The sequence below is a fragment of the Setaria italica genome, chromosome IV (assembly GCF_000263155.2).
Source record: "Setaria italica strain Yugu1 chromosome IV, Setaria_italica_v2.0, whole genome shotgun sequence".
Lineage (NCBI taxonomy): Eukaryota > Viridiplantae > Streptophyta > Magnoliopsida > Poales > Poaceae > Setaria > Setaria italica.
Genome location: NC_028453.1, coordinates 37,621,539 through 37,637,070, shown reverse-complemented (window position 1 = coordinate 37,637,070; position 15,532 = coordinate 37,621,539). Strand labels below are relative to the sequence as shown.

General features: G+C 47.5%; 1 protein-coding gene and 2 pseudogenes across 1 annotated transcript; 2 read left to right on the top strand and 1 right to left on the bottom strand.

Annotated features, from left to right (window-relative positions):
* Window positions 1-2,282: 2,282 nt before the first annotated feature.
* Window positions 2,283-4,058, top strand: LOC101786590 (annotated as a pseudogene).
* A 2,929-nt stretch (window positions 4,059-6,987) lies between these two features.
* On the top strand, window positions 6,988-8,197 carry LOC105914257 (annotated as a pseudogene).
* A 2,086-nt stretch (window positions 8,198-10,283) lies between these two features.
* Window positions 10,284-11,914, bottom strand: LOC101786982 (acyl-[acyl-carrier-protein] desaturase 4, chloroplastic). Its single transcript, XM_004966204.3, has one exon. It carries the CDS (start codon window positions 11,819-11,821, stop codon window positions 10,604-10,606), a length of 1,218 nt encoding a protein of 405 aa, XP_004966261.1. The 5' UTR covers window positions 11,822-11,914; the 3' UTR covers window positions 10,284-10,603.
* Between the last annotated feature and the right edge of the window lie 3,618 nt (window positions 11,915-15,532).

Genomic DNA, 15,532 nt, shown 5'->3' with positions numbered 1-15,532 from the left:
AGCCCCGTGATTGTCAGGTTTCCGATAGATCACGCATATTTTTATAAGATGTTTCGGATGAGCACCGAGATTTTCGATAAACTTCATAATTTGCTAGTCTCTACTTACGGATTGACCTCAACCAACAATGTTTCGTCTATTGAGTCATTGGCAATGTTCTTGTGGATCGTCGGAGGACCACAATCTTTTTCACAAGCTGAAAATCGTTTCACACGGTCACTTTGGACAGTTCACATGAAGTTTCACGAAGTGTTGAAATATTTGCGCAAGTTAGCTAAGGACAATATTAAGCCGAGAGATCCTACTTTTTCTACGAAGCATGAAAGGGTGAGAGAGGACCGTTTTTGGCCATACTTTAAAGGCGCAATTGGAGCAATAGATGGTTCACATGTCAAAGTGGTAGTACCGGTGGACGAAGTGGTTAACCACACATGCCGTCATGGATATACATCTCAAAATGTGCTAGCTATTTGTGACTTTGATATGAGGTTCACCTTTGCGGTTGCCGGGTGGCCGGGTTCTGCACATGACACACGTATCCTCAATCATGCATTGGCAAATTTTACTTCATTTCCCATGCCTCCTAAAGGTATACATGGTTCTTTCAACAAATTAGCAATATTTGTATTATTATGTACCTTACTAACTTGATTTTGTAGGAAAGTATTATCTCGTGGACTCAGGTTACCCAAACCGAATTGGATATCTTGCGCCTTTCAAAGGAAGCACATACCATATACCAGAATTTCAGCATCGTTCGGGGCCTCCTCAAGGAAAGTACGAGATGTTTAATTTTTTGCATTCATCTCTTCGTAATGTCATTGAAAGATCTTTTGGAGTCTTAAAGCAGAAGTGGCGTATTTTGAAGGACATGCCAAGTTTCTCACCTCGTACTCAGAAACATATCGTTATGGCTTGTCTTGCATTGCATAATTTTATTCGTGATAGCAATTTGTGTGATAAGGAGTTCAAGAGATGTGATGATGATGAGGATTACTTGATACAACATACATGTGGTATGAGACAAACACAAGGAGATGATAGTGACGATGTGGAGAATGAGGATACCATGAATACCATTCGCACTAGGACAGCTGATGCTTTGGTTAGTGCGAGAGGAGGAGAGTAATGTTGAGGGATGACATCCTTGTATAGAACTTTTTGATGGATATAGTTCTATTTATGTGGACCAATTACTTTAATGGATGAAAAACATATAAATTTTTTTCTTCCTAAAATAGTGGTTTACATTTGAACTAGTGAACGCATTATTTTGTTACGAGCAATTTGCATATAAACACACTCACAGATCTTTAGGGGCATTACAAGTATTTCTTACACAGCCTACGGTTTCACAGCTCCTCTAACCAAACGGTCTTCTACTTTCCCACAGCTGCTTTCTCACAGCTGCTTTTCCACAGCCCACAGTTCACAGCAGCTTTTCCAAAAGCCACAGCCCAACCAAACGCACCCTAAATTACCCGCCTGCCATCGGTAAAGGGCCCGAAGCGTTACGTTTCTCTTTTTTTCCCGTCCGACTCCTTCTCCCCCGAACCCTATCCGCACCGCGCCACCGTCCCCATCCCGCGGCACCGTCCGCATCCCATCGCGCCGTGGTCCCATCCCGTCGCACCGCGGCCCCTCCGGTCGTCGCCCCTGCAGTTGCCGCCCGTCCTCCGCCCGAGTGTGCTCGCGCCGCCCTCCGCCCCTGCTCGCGCCCCTATCGCGCCGCCGCCCCTCCGCCCCTCGTCGGCTGGGCCCTGCTCGCGCCGGCATTCGTTGGCCCCTCGTCGGCCGGCCCCTGCTTGCGCCGCCATCGCCCGGACCCTGCTCGTGGACGGCGCCTGGCTGCTTGTGGACGTCGCCCGATCTGCAGCGGCTCCTGCCCGTGGACGTCGCCCGATCTGCAGCAAGGTGAACAGATAGAAAATGCTTCGTGATTGCTTCACGTCCTCCGTTCTGAGGTCTTAATTTCTGAAGACCTGACCGCCCATATGTTTCGGAAATTCAGGATGTAGAATTTCGACGCAAAGGATGCAGAAATTCCCTATTATACATGTAACAAAATGACCCATGGTGCTGTCCAGATACAGCTGCTAACCTTTCTCTCAAACATGTTAAACAGGCAGTAGCAGTCCACCTGATGTACTGGAACAGTTTTTTGAAGATAGAGGCATGACAAATTCAGGAGCACGGATTCAATCAAATAGGCACCGATTCTGACAAATTCAGAAGCAAAGATTCTCAATCAAACAGTCTATGAATAATTGTGCATGAAACAAATAAAATCAGTAGTACACATAGGGGTAATAGAGATATTGTACATCTCTTCTAGCCACTCTCATCCTCGGAGAAGCTGGGTTGCCAAACGGACCCTAACTTTCAGAAAGCCCGCTTTTGGAAAGCCACCATTCCACGATAGAAAGCCAGAAGTTAGCTTTCGGAAAGAGGCAGGAAATGGCCATCGACACCGCCGCCGCCAGCGGCGGAGAGAAGAGGCAGAGAGTGGATGAGCAAGGGGATCGATGCGGATCTGTGGGTGCGGATGCGATCCCGGCGGACCGTATCTCGGCCCTGCCGGACGAGCTGCAGCAGCGCATCCTGACGCACCTCCCGCTCAAGGACGCTGTCCGCACGGGGGCGGTCGCGCGCGGGTGGCGCGACCTGTGGAAGGGTCGGTGGGCGCACCGCGCCTCCGTCGAGATCCACCTCCGTTCCCGCGACGCTCCGCAGAGGGAGCTCGACGCGCGAGCCGCGCCCGCGCCGCCGCATCGACCGCTTCTCCCTCATCGTCGACACCTGCAAGTTCAAGTCCTCGCAGATCCGGCGCTTCATCGAGTACGCCGCCGAGTGCCGCGTCGAGGACCTCCACGTCGAGACGCGGAAGATCACGGCCGCGGACAAGCTCAACTTTCACTTGCCGCTGGCGAGCCTGCTCCTCGCGCGCCTCTCCCTCCGCCGCACCAGCATCTCCAACATGTACTACAAGGGCGCGCAGCCGTTCCACGCTCTTGAGGTCATCCTGCTCCACTCCGTCTCCATTGCCCAAGCGACCTTCAAAAGAATGATGGCACTGTGCCCCAGCCTCCTCACCCTCGACCTGCGCGGCTGTGCTTGTGAGCCCCTTTTCTTCTGGGGCGAAGCCATGGTCTGGCCGGCGAAGCTGAGGAGTATCACTGTTGCCGCGTGTTCCGGGACCATCAGGCTGGACTTGGTGCGCGTGCCTAGCCTGCGGTCCTTCCGCTTCAGCTGCGGCTTCCTCGACATTCCCTTCTTCCTTGCAGGCGAGGCTGTGCTTTCCGACCTTTCATTCGGTTTCTGTACTCATCAGTGTCAAGAAGCCACAATGCTCAAAAGTTCAATAAAGGTCTCCCAAATGATCTGTCCGCCCTCACAGTTCTCACCATCTGCAACAATGCCCTCCCGGTACTTTCTCACTATTGGATTTTCGTACCACCTAGCTCATATATTGTTTGATTGCCACATAAGAAAAAAGTACCAAGTTTCTTCACTAACAAATGCCTTTCAGGTCGTGTCTTCCTCGTATGATGATGGAGCAACTGCCCAGTTGCCCAAGCTGAGCAACCTGCACGGTTTGAGAGAGTTACATCTACTCATGTTAAAAATGGAGGACGCCAACCTTGCTGACATCTATGTGTTTCTCAAGACCATCCAATGCCACAATCTGGAGAGGCTTTTTGTGCAGGTTAACACCTGCCCTGCCTCGCTGATTTTCTCTGATCTGTAGTCACTCTGTCTTTTTTTTTATTTCATCTACTTCTCGGTTCTTATTTTATCAATAGCCTTCTGAATGGTTGTGCTTCAACTGCAGCTCCCGGGATTCGTGTATGAGCCCATGGAGGGTTCGCAATCGCTTGATGTCGCGCCAGAAGAGCCACCAGAGGATGGATTAGACAACCTTGCGATGGTAAAGGTTATGGGGGTGTTTGTTTCTTTAGTGCCTCCTAAAATTTCTGTCACATCGAATGTTTATATACTAATTAGGAGTATTAAATATAGACTAATTACAAAACCAATTGCACAGATGGAGACTAATTTGCGAGACGAATCTATTAAGCCTAATTAGTTCATGATTTGACAATGTGATGCTACAGTAAACATGTGCTAATGATGGATTAATTAGGTTTAATAGATTCGTCTCGTGAATTAGCCTCCATCTGTGTAATTAGTTTTATAATTAGCTCATATTTAGTCCTCCTAATTAGCCTTCCAATATTCGATGTGACATAAATTTTAGGAGGTCATAAAGATCCAAACACCCCCACTTCAATTGGCGTTGTGCTGAGGTGCAGCTAGTGAGCTTTTTATTGAGGAAAGCCAAGTCCCTGCAGAAATTGTTAATAGTTTCTCCAAATGTCACTCCACGGGATGTGCCCGGTGTACAAGAAGCAGACTTGTTGTTTCTCAAAGAAGCTTTAGCCAATGGCAAAATAATTCTGAGTGAGTCTGACGATGCTGCAACACAGCCATACCATTCTGAGGTCTTTATCAAGCTCTAGTTGTCAGTCACCAGTTGGGGTCAGAACCGAATGGATAGTAATATCCGCATCAGCTTGTAAGGACATTATCCTCTTGGATGTAGCTTACTGACAATATATATGAAGACCGATATTGTCTCCTTATTTTCTTCTCTTGAATATTACTACTAGCAAAGTATTTAAATGCATGGTATTCCAACACATGCTTACTTACCTATCCTGATACCACTTGCATGATGCATTACGAACCAGCTCCATATCACCTTTCACAATTCAACAACGAGGTGAATTAATTTGTGTATCTGAAATAACGATGATGTTACATGATGTTGGTTATCTTGTTTGTTTGTTATGTTGAGGTATCATGTTGCATCAAAGTGGAACATATTGTTTCTGTGTGATAATTTCTTGGAATTGGCCTGGTTGATACGTGAAGTGCACTGCTGAAAGTGATTGATTTAATTATCTGCTGCGACTCTCATGATATCCCTGCGAACTAGAGAAGCAACTTAGTATAAATTGTCTGTTTTCATTTGTCAATATAATTCTGAATGCTTCAGCCTGCGCGGCTGCGCCTAGCTCTACTTTCTGTCGGATGTTATGGACCCTCATTTTTCTGGGCCGTTCACTTTGTCTGGACCAAAATTCGGCACTGCAACAAGAAAGAGTCCAATGGGGATGGACGGAATCACTGGGCTTCACGTAGCGCCTAAGTTTCGGCCCTGAATGGCCCAGTTCAATAGCCCAGCTCCTTTTCTTTGAGGCTCCAGGCCCGGTGAGCTATCTCATATATGTCCACATCATCGTGCATCCTATGTGAAGGAAAGGGAAATCCAAAAATCAAGCCATCTATCTCGTATTCCCACGCTTATCCGGAGTCGATGTCAATATGAGCCAGCGCAAGAGTCAGCCTGACTCTTCGTCGTCCAATCCGCTACTCCTTCCCCCAAATCTCCCTCACGATGTCCAATTCTTTGACTTCTATACTAGGATATGTATTTATCACCTTCACTTACAAAGAGATATCCAATTCTTTGACTTCTATGCTAGAATATGTATTTATCACCTTCACTTACAATATGATCCGTTTTTCTTAGGGGATGCATGCATTGGTTATTTTGTGAAACAGTTGTGGGTTGTTCAGGTATATTTTTTTTACTTGCAGTTTGGTTTATCTCTCATCGAATTCTACTAGTGATTGGCAACTCATTTTTCTTTCACTAATAGGTTCAAGGTTGTGGGTTGCCTTCAAGCTTTTGGCTGTCTGTTTTGTTGAATGCAATTAGATTTCCTATTTTTTGCGCCCTGAATGTAATACGCATGGTTGTTGTTCGGTGATTTCCTTCAACATTGTAAACCAAACTAACATGATATAGCTATCAAGTTTTGTAGCAAGTGGAAGAACTACACTTTATTTTATTCCTAAGCTAACATGTCTAAGCTACTGCTATGCTGAGATAAGTTGAGATAATTGTTTCTGTGTATACTTTGTGTACTAGCACACCAAGGACTATATAGGTACATATTATAGTTTATCATCATATCATCTGTACACATGCAGCCATTAAAAGCAATAAGAGGTAGTCTAAGAGGTAGTTCATTGGAGAAACTATCTTTTACTGTATCTCTTAGATGACATGTATGGCTTAAGAACTAGCAGCTGACTCAACCTTTGGAGGAGGCCCAAGCGAAGCAGCAGAGCAGCGGCGCATCGGCTAGTACGCCTTCTTGCTAAGGCCCCCTTTGGCAGGGCTTCTCGAGTGGTTTCTCCATCGACTTCTCCTAAAACCCTGCCAAACGGGCGCAACCGAAATAGCTCCGTCAGAGGAGCCCAAGATGTCCGCTGTCTAGAGCCACAAGGGGGAGGAGGAGCCCAAAAACAGGCTCCCTGCATCTTCTCCTCCTCGTTTCCAACCCTTGCCCTCCAGGGAGGGCCCGCAAGCAGCCGGAGGCGGAGCCGGCAGCTGACAGCGCCAAGTGGCCGACCGCGGCTGGAGATTGGGGCGGAGGCGGTCGACGGGGACCGCGGGAGGTGGGGGCTGGCCGACGGCGAAAGAGGTGGGGGGCGACGGCGGAGCAGGGAGGCGTAGGTGGAGATTGATGGCGTGGGGCGGAAGGAGACGACGCGGGGCGTAGGTGGAGGTGAGACGCGTGGAGAAGAGGAGGGGGTCGTGTGAATGGATAAGGAAGGTGGGAAAATAGAGTGGGGAAAAAAGATAGGAAGGAAAAAAAAGAAAAAAGGAAAATAAAAGAAGAGAAGAGAGAAAAAGAAAATATAGGTATTATGGATATTTCACCTTTTCAATCTATTTTAATTTTAAATAATTATACCCAAACTACGGAAGTAAAAGAAGGCTTCTCCGCCGAGCCTCGGCCGGAGCCGAAACAGCCACAGCCGGAGCCGAAACAGCCACCGGCACAGCCTGCCAAACGAACCGGCGGGGAGCCGGGGGAGAAAGAGGAAAGGGTTTCCCGGAACGAGCGGGAAATGGCGATCGACTCCGACGGCGGCGGCGGCGGCGGAGCGAAGAAGAAGAGGGTGGATGAGCAAGGGGGCCGATGCGAAGCGGTGGACGCGGATGCGATCCCGGCGCTGCCGGACGAGCTGCGGCAGCGCATCCTGACGCACCTCCCGCTCAAGGACGCCGTCCGCAGGGGGGCGGTCGCGCGCGGGTGGCGCGACCTGTGGAGGGGCCGGTGGGCGCACCGCGCCTCCGTCGAGATCAACCTCCGTGCCCACGACGCTCCGCAGAGGGAGCTCGACGCGCTAGCGCGCGAGCCGCACCCGCGCCGCCGCCTCGACCGCTTCTCCCTCGTCGCCGAGAACTGCAAGCTCAAGTCCTCGGAGCTCCGGCGCTTCATCGAGTACACCGCCGAGTGCCGCGTCGAGGATCTCCACGTCGAGAGGCGGAAGACCACGGTCGCGGACAAGCTCAACTTCCACCTGCCGCTGTCGGCCCGCTCCTCGCGCGCCTCTCCCTCCGCCGCATCAGCATCTCCAACATGTACTACAAGGGCGCGCAGCCGTTCCGCGCTCTCGAGGTCATTCTGCTCCACTCCGTCTCCATGACCCCAGCGACCTTCACAAAAATGGTGTCGCTGTGCCCCAACCTCCTCACCCTCGACCTGCGCGGCTGCTATTGTCACCACCTGTTCTCCTGGGGCAAATCCAGAGTCTGGCCGGCGCCCGGTGACACTGAGGAGTGTCACTTTTGCCGAATATTACGGGAACATCGGGGTGGACTTGGTGCGCGCGCGTAGCCTGCGCTCCTTCCGCTACAACGGCAGCTTCCTCGACACACCCTTCTTCCTAGCAGGCGAAGCCGTGCTTTCCGACCTTTACATTCTATTTCGTTACTCAGTGTCAAGAAGCCGCCATGCTCAAGAGTTCGCTTGATGTGGTGCGGGAAGAACCACCAGAGGATGGATTAGACAACCTTGCAATGGTAAAGGTTAAGAACTTCAATTGGCGTTGTGCCGAGGTGCAGCTAGTGAGCTTTTTGTTGAGGAAAGCTAAGTCCCTGCATAAATTGTTGATAGTTTCTCCAAATGTCACTCCACTGGATGTGCCCGGCGTAAAAGAAGCAGACTTATTGTTTCTCAAAGAAGCTTTAGCCAATGGCAAGATAATGCTGAGTGAGTCTGACAATGCTGCAACACAGCCATATCAACAAGCTCTAGTTGTCGCTCCCTACTAGAAAAGTATTTAAATGCATGGTATTCCCACACATGCTTACTTACCAATCACTTGCATGATGCATTTGGCATATTATTCATGTGAGTCGAACCAGCTCCATATCTTTCACAAATTCAACACCGAAGCGAATTAATTTGTGCATCTGAAATAGTGATCATGTTACATGATGTTGGTTATCTTGTTTGTTATGTTGAGGTATCAGATTGCATCAAAGTGGAACATATAGTTTCTATGTGATAATTTCTTGGAAGTTGCCTGATTGATATGTGAAGTGCAATGCTGATAGTGATTGATGATATGTTTGGTTGGATGTACCAAATATTACATACATGAATAATTCTGGATGGTATGGTTTAGCTAATTTTCTTATGCCATATGGTTCACCCCTCTTAGTAGAAAATAATATCAAGTTGGATGGCTTTTATCCTGGATGAGATGGTAGGGTTCACCCAACTAAACAATGTACTACCACCTAACTTAAAACATTTCATATATGAACCAAATGGTACAAAGCAATCAAACACACTCTTATTCTAACGGACGGCTAACGGAAATGGCATAGGAGGGAAGTGAAATTTTATCTAGTGGCATTGAAGGGAACCTAAGAATTTCAATGGTATCGAGGGAAGTGCTATAAATTCTAGTGGCATTGAAGGAATTTACTCAATTTTCCCCCTGTTTTGCACATCATAATTAGCACTCCTGGTATACTTTACAGTAGCTGAGCTTTGTAAGCATGAAAGTGGGAAGATATATTGTTACTTTTTTTACTGGGAAAAAAAAAACTCAGAGCTTCAGTGGGAAAGAATGCAAACTTTTTTATTTGAGCCTTTATTTAGCACTGCATCTGCTCATGCATTCAGGGTGGCACAATTTATGTAAATACTGTTAAGTTTTTTTTTCCTTTCAGTTCCTATGAGTTTGGTGCTTTTACTTGCTGGTTCAAATTTATCATGTTTTCTTCCTGGTGTGACACCATGCATTGGTATCACAGGGTTATCTTGTGCATCCATGCTAGCAGATTGCATCTGATTATATGAAAAATCATGATCTTGGCTTATCTTTTTTGTCTTCACATGTTTTAGCTACCTATTTTTTGTTGGGTGATGCCAAATGTATTGTCTGTTTGCTGAATGTTGAGGAAAAGTCGTCTAACTGGAGTGATGCCTCTTGGGGAAAGAGTACTGAAGTAATATTTTTACTCATGAAGCCTTTTCTTCCTCTTGCTTATCCTGCGTCCTGCCGCTATCGAGAGCGACTACCTTTATTGTCCAGTTTTTGCATACTGCATGACTGACGGCCTGATGCTTCAGCATAGTGCATGGAACATGAGCTGGGGAACATAAGCTGTTACTGTGGGTGGTTCATGGCTTTGGGTGCTGTTTTCTGCTTTTCATGTCCTGATGTTAGTACTGAATATTGGATTCACAAAGCTACCATGGGTGTCAACCATGCAGGCTATTCTTGTACAGTAGTATCTAACTTGTGGTTGCTAGATGTAATCCGGAGGAGCGTGGTGGTGCGGTTGAGTATCTGTTTTTCTATCTGCCTTGTTCTCTTTAGCAATAATAGAAGTGGAACCGTGGGGTTTATCCTCTAATGCAGAATCAATTTCTCATCATTCTTTTGGAGTGTTACTTTGCCTGTTTTGGCCATTTATTAACAGAAAGGGGGAAAATCACAGTATTACATTGGCGTGTTAGGGACTCCATGTTTGGACCATGAGCTTTTAGCCTACCGATTACTCTGTTTTCGTAGGAATGCGAAATTGTGAGTTCGTGATGATGCACCAGATAATCTGAATTGGGCATCCAGTTGATTTGTGAAATCTCGATCCCTGAGTTCTGCATCAAGCTTTTTGTTACTGCCAAGTGGTCAAGCTACCTTGATGCGAAAAAAGTGTTCAGATTACAGTTGTTTTATGCTCATGTCTGGGGCTGATTTGCATGTTCCGCAGGCAACGTTCAGTGATCTTTTGTACGTACTGAATGAAAATTTGCCAGTATGGTTCAACCAACATTGAGCTACGAATTCATGAACTTCAGAATCAGCGGATGTTGACAACAATTTCATACGTAGAGCAGTAATTCTTCAGCAAGATCATGAACAATGCACATATATAATTATAAAAACATGATGCGGATACATAGTGGTAGACAGATTACAAATGCAGACAGGTTCAAAAGTTCATTAGAATATTTATTATGATCGATTGATACTCGAGTGACCAATACTTAGAAGCAGCAGAAAGTTTTTATTAGGGAAAGAAGCAGCAGTAGTTTTTTTTTTTTTTTGTTTTGAGGAAAATAGCAGCAGTAGGCCAGTTTTTTTTTTTGAGAGGAAGGTAGGAATTTTATTGGTCCTTCAGTTGAGGAAACACCCAACTCCATTCAGGCTGGCTGGCTTATCAGTGGATGCGGACGGGCCTATCGAAAACCCAACTGAAGCTTACGTGCTGGGCCTCCATTTGGGCCGCGCGGTCGTGGGCCAGCTCCTCCATCCTGCGTATCTTGCGCGGCAACCCGCACACGTAGTCCTGCGCGCGCCGCCCCTCGCCGGACAGCCCAGCGCCGAGTTCCGCCACCTTCCACCTACGCACGAAGTGCTCCACCATGTCGCCGTAGTCCGCCGCCGTGTACACCCCCGATCTCTGCGCGACCGCCGAGAAGTGATCGAAGAGGCGCTCGTCGCGGCCGTCGGTCATGAGCTCGCCGGGCATGGTAACCTTGGCGCGCATCACGGCGGCGAGCGCCCGCACCATGCCGTCCGGGTCGGCCTCGAAGGCCCTGGCTGAGGCCCTCGTGTACGCGGCCTCGTGGCGCCTCTCGTCGGCCGCGATGACGCCGCAGAGCTTGGCGAGGCAGTCGTCGCCGTGGCGCGCGGCGAGGCCGGCGGTGCGGGCGTGGGAGACGAAGGTGGCGCGCTCCTGGAAGGCGCCGTAGATGAGGCTGTGGTAGGGGCTGGACGGCCGCGGAATGGCGCGCATGCCGCGGCGGAGGAGGTGGTGCACCGTCGTCTCCACCCGCCGCATGTCGACGCGGCCGCACAGGTAGAGGTAGCGGTTGAGGAGGTCGCCGTGGCGGTTCTCCTCGGCGGCCCAGCCGCGCAGCCAGCGCGCCCAGCCGTGCTCGTCGCAGCCGGTGGCGTCGCCGCCGCCGGCCACGCGGTTGCCCATGGAAAGGTAGGTGGGCAGCCCCTCCTCCGTGACCATGTTGCCGACGAGGCAGACGAGGAGGTCGTCGGGCACGGCGGCGGCGCGGGCCTGGAGCTCCGCCACCTGGCTCCGCTGCTCGTCGGCGGAGGCCGCGAAGGAGGGCAGCAGGTCGGCCGGCTGCCAGGCCTCCTCCACGGGGGTGAGCAGCGGCAGCATATGCGCATCCACCCACCCGTCCTCAGCCAGGCGCTCCATCATCTGCTGCTCCTGACAAATGGCAGTCGCGGTGGCCGTCGCTGCCCGCCGGGACCAGCTGCGGCGGCGGAGGTGCGGTGAGCAAGGAAAGCGCTTCTCGAGCAGCAGCATCGTCGTGGCCGGCGTCTCCTTGTTGCGCCTGCTGGTGGTGCTGAAGCGTCGTTTCACAGACAAGGGTGGTGGTGCCAGCGCCATCATCGTCGTGAGCCCCGGCATGTCCAAGTTCGCTATCTGTGTACTGAATTCGTTAACGTTTTTCAGTTTGCACTTTTGCTTGATCTGGCTGCTGATGAATGGGTATATATATGGGAGCCTGGAGGTCTGAATTAATACGGATGTTTCGCGCGCGACAGGTGGTGAGACCAACAGCGCCTACCTGCTCCCTCCGTCCTTTAATAATTCTATATATACAATGTATATAGTTTTATCCTATTTAAAACTATTTTGAAATTTAATCAAGTGTACAGAGAATTGCATCAACATAAAATAGATATATTATGAAAATATATTTAATGATGAATTAATATAGTTATATAGTGAGACTTATTTGGTGTCTTCTTACGTATAAACTTAGTCGGACTTAAAAAATAACTTAGGACAAAAGTGAATTAAATTATTTTAGGATGGTTGGGAGTTTTTTTAAAAAAAAATAGCTGTCATCATTACCGGTGATGCATGACTTATGACAACGAGACCGTGTAATCGGCGTCGAATTACTATATTATAGTTTGCCCGTTGATTAATTATTAGTGAAGCAAAATCATACTTCCTTTATTTTATAAATATTTGTTTGTTCCGCATATATAGACACCTTAATATTTAGTATATGATGATGTTGATACCTAATAGATTTTATTAAAGCATTTCTCATAAGATAGATCATAGATCAATATACTTATTCAATCTAATGAGGTCTAGAACGAATTATAATGGCAAAATAGGTGCTTCGTCCCCGAACTTTCGCTTGTGAGTCAAAGTTGAGGGACAAACGTCATCCATACACGAAAGTTTAACGACGAAAGGCCTATTTTTGCCGTATATAATGTTTGCATGCCAATGCCGACACCCGACAGGACATTCACTACGGGTGCTCTATAGGTGTAGTGTGCTGTACCGAGAGCCAAGAACAATGGCAGATGGACGATCCACCATTTGCATGCATCATCGCCATGTGGAGGTTGCTAGGACTAGGAGAGGAGGCATGCATGTGTCATGATGTGTGATGTGTCGATGTGTGTAGCTTTGCTAGCACGGGATATTACCACAATGCAGTCCTGGCTAGCATTGAAATGCAAGGGTAATTAATTTCGGTGCATCAACGAAATTAATTAAAATAAATGCAGCTAGAAGAAATGTACAGTGCAAGTACTGCAACGGCACACGCATTCACGTCGATACGTTGGGCTAGCATATGGCACCATGCTGCATGGAGCAGTGCTACGTGATGTAGCTACAGGACTGTGCATGAATATGTGTGAACTGAATACGGAACCGTGGATGCGAGCAAAGATGGACACAGAGTACTCCTATATGCAACGTGCGTACTGGCTATCAATGTTCACGGTCGAGCTGTGATGGCAGCCACGTTGCTGCTATAGTGAAGTAAATCATCGTATGGTGCATGTGCATGCATGCCGTGATGTATTAAGTGCGTGAGCAGGTAGTTTAAATTTGTCGATCGATCGAGCAATACTTTCTTGCTTGCTAGCCATTTGCTTATTTGTGCAGTGCGTGCATGAGTTACAAATTAAAGCCATGATGGTAATATTCAAGCATCGGTTTAACTTCACATTCATACGTGGTGTCGGATTTATAGACTCGGCAGTTCACGAGAAGTTACTCAGATGGTTGATTTGTGGATGAGGGTGATTGAGAAACCAAGAACTTAAAGATGATCGTGAGAACACGAAGTGACATGAGGGTTTTAGACAGATTCGGACCTCCAGAGAGTAATACCCTACGTCCTGTGTGTGTGGATTGTATTGCTGATATGAGATGCTGTACCCGCGAGGGCTCCCTTGGCTGCCTTATATAGGCTGACGATCTAGGTTACAAGTCGGTTTGAATCTAACCTACTTGGTAGTTACGTGGAAGGTAATCTGAGTCGAACTACAATACACGTTTCACGATATCCAGACAGATTTGAAGTGTCTGGTTGCTTTGTCTTGTACTCCAAGTATCTTCATGTTCTTGACCTGCACGCCCTAGTCGGGCGGACCCACTTGTCAAGTTCGACCAGTATCCTAATCGGTAGGGACCCATGGGGTACCCATATCCCTTACGTGGGATTTGAATTAATTAATGAATTACGAGCTGGAGAGAAAATCAAAGGGGGACAAACATTTCGCTGGTTTAAGAATTGGCAATATGCTCTAATTTTTCATTGTTCACACAAACATACACTAGCTAGTCATGATTATTATAATTAATTATGCAACGGCACTAAAAAAATGAATAGTTTGGAAAAGTGGTCAATATATTATATCTTGTTTATTTAAATTTCAACGCGCGATTCTTCACCGTATTATATTAAAATCATCTATAATTGAATATGTCATGACTTTCATTACAATCTCTCTCAATATTAGATAAGAAATTAAATCGGAAATAATTTAGGGGATATGAATTAGGAAAATAAGACTTGCTTACATTGATTTGAGTTGGAGGTGGAACGTGTGGAGCAGGAGGATCGGTCGTGATGCCGGCCTGTCCGCGGTCGTTGATGTTGCCTTCCATCGAGGCTGCGGCTGCCTGCTTGCCATCCGTCGTTGGCGTGATGACGTTGTGGCAGAGCCAGAATCCGCGACGCTAGGCGCCGGCGTCAAGTCCACTGCAACTGCGAGATTGAAAACGAAATGCAACGTCGCGAGAGCAAGGTCTAGATGTCTTGGCAAGCGGCCGTCGGCTGAACTTCGCGTAACGTGAACATGCTTTGTGTGCGTTTGACAGTTGAGCTTTGCCCTTGCGATCTGCTGACCATGGGTAAAAACTAAAGGAGTATCAACTTTTTCCTTTTGTTGGGGTGGCCTGGCCATGGCCCCTGCCGGGCCACCCGCCAGTTCCGCCACTGAAGCCATGGGCTACCCTATTCTGATCTGAGATCTCTCATGCACTGGAACGCCTCCTTCACCATCAGTGCCAACCGGCCTCTGTTGTTGTCAGCTGACGAGTTCGTCAATGCCCGGACAACAGACAGTCCGTCCCGTTCGTCGTCTCTAGAATGACCATGTGGGAGGTACCCATTACTATTGGAAAGCTAGGTGCAGGTCCTCCTGGCAAGCCACCGACCCTGCAATCCTGCATGCTTTCTCGGTGGATGCAACATGAACCGGACTTGGCCAAAGGAAAGGGAAGATGGAGAAGAAAGAGAAGACGGCTAGGCATACAGTACGTTGTGCTATATGTCGGCTAAGCCGGCCCGATGATTTCCTGAAACATAATCAGTTCCTGATTGTAAGTTATTATAACTTTTTTGAGCGTCAAATATTTTTATTTGATCAAAATTATAGAGATGATCAAAAAGATTTATAGCACTGAATAGATATACTATGAAAATATATTTAATAAAGAAACTAATGGTACCCTGTTAGTACATATTATATAGATTTGGTCAAACTTAAAATGCTTTAAATTTTCAAAAAAAAATTAAAATTACTTGTAATTTTGAACAGAGGGAGTATAATCATTGATTTTGAAGAGAGGGAGTATAATCATTGCTCGGTCTGCTTGACTGTGTATGGCCCAAGGTTCATCTGAACAGCCTAGTCAGTTCAAAGCTCTAGATCTTTATTTGATCATATATGAAGAAACTAGTATTTCATTGTTGCATAACATCTTCATTTCATTCATATTTGTTTTCGAAAGGCGTTATGAGATATTTGCGTGCGTGGTTGGGTGGTTGTGTGCTGAACTGTTGAATGCAAGTTT

What these genes read in the sequence shown, in the direction of transcription:
- LOC101786982 (XM_004966204.3), bottom strand. Translation starts at nt 11,821, where the DNA reads ATGCCGGGGCTCACGACGATGATGGCGCTGGCACCACCACCCTTGTCT.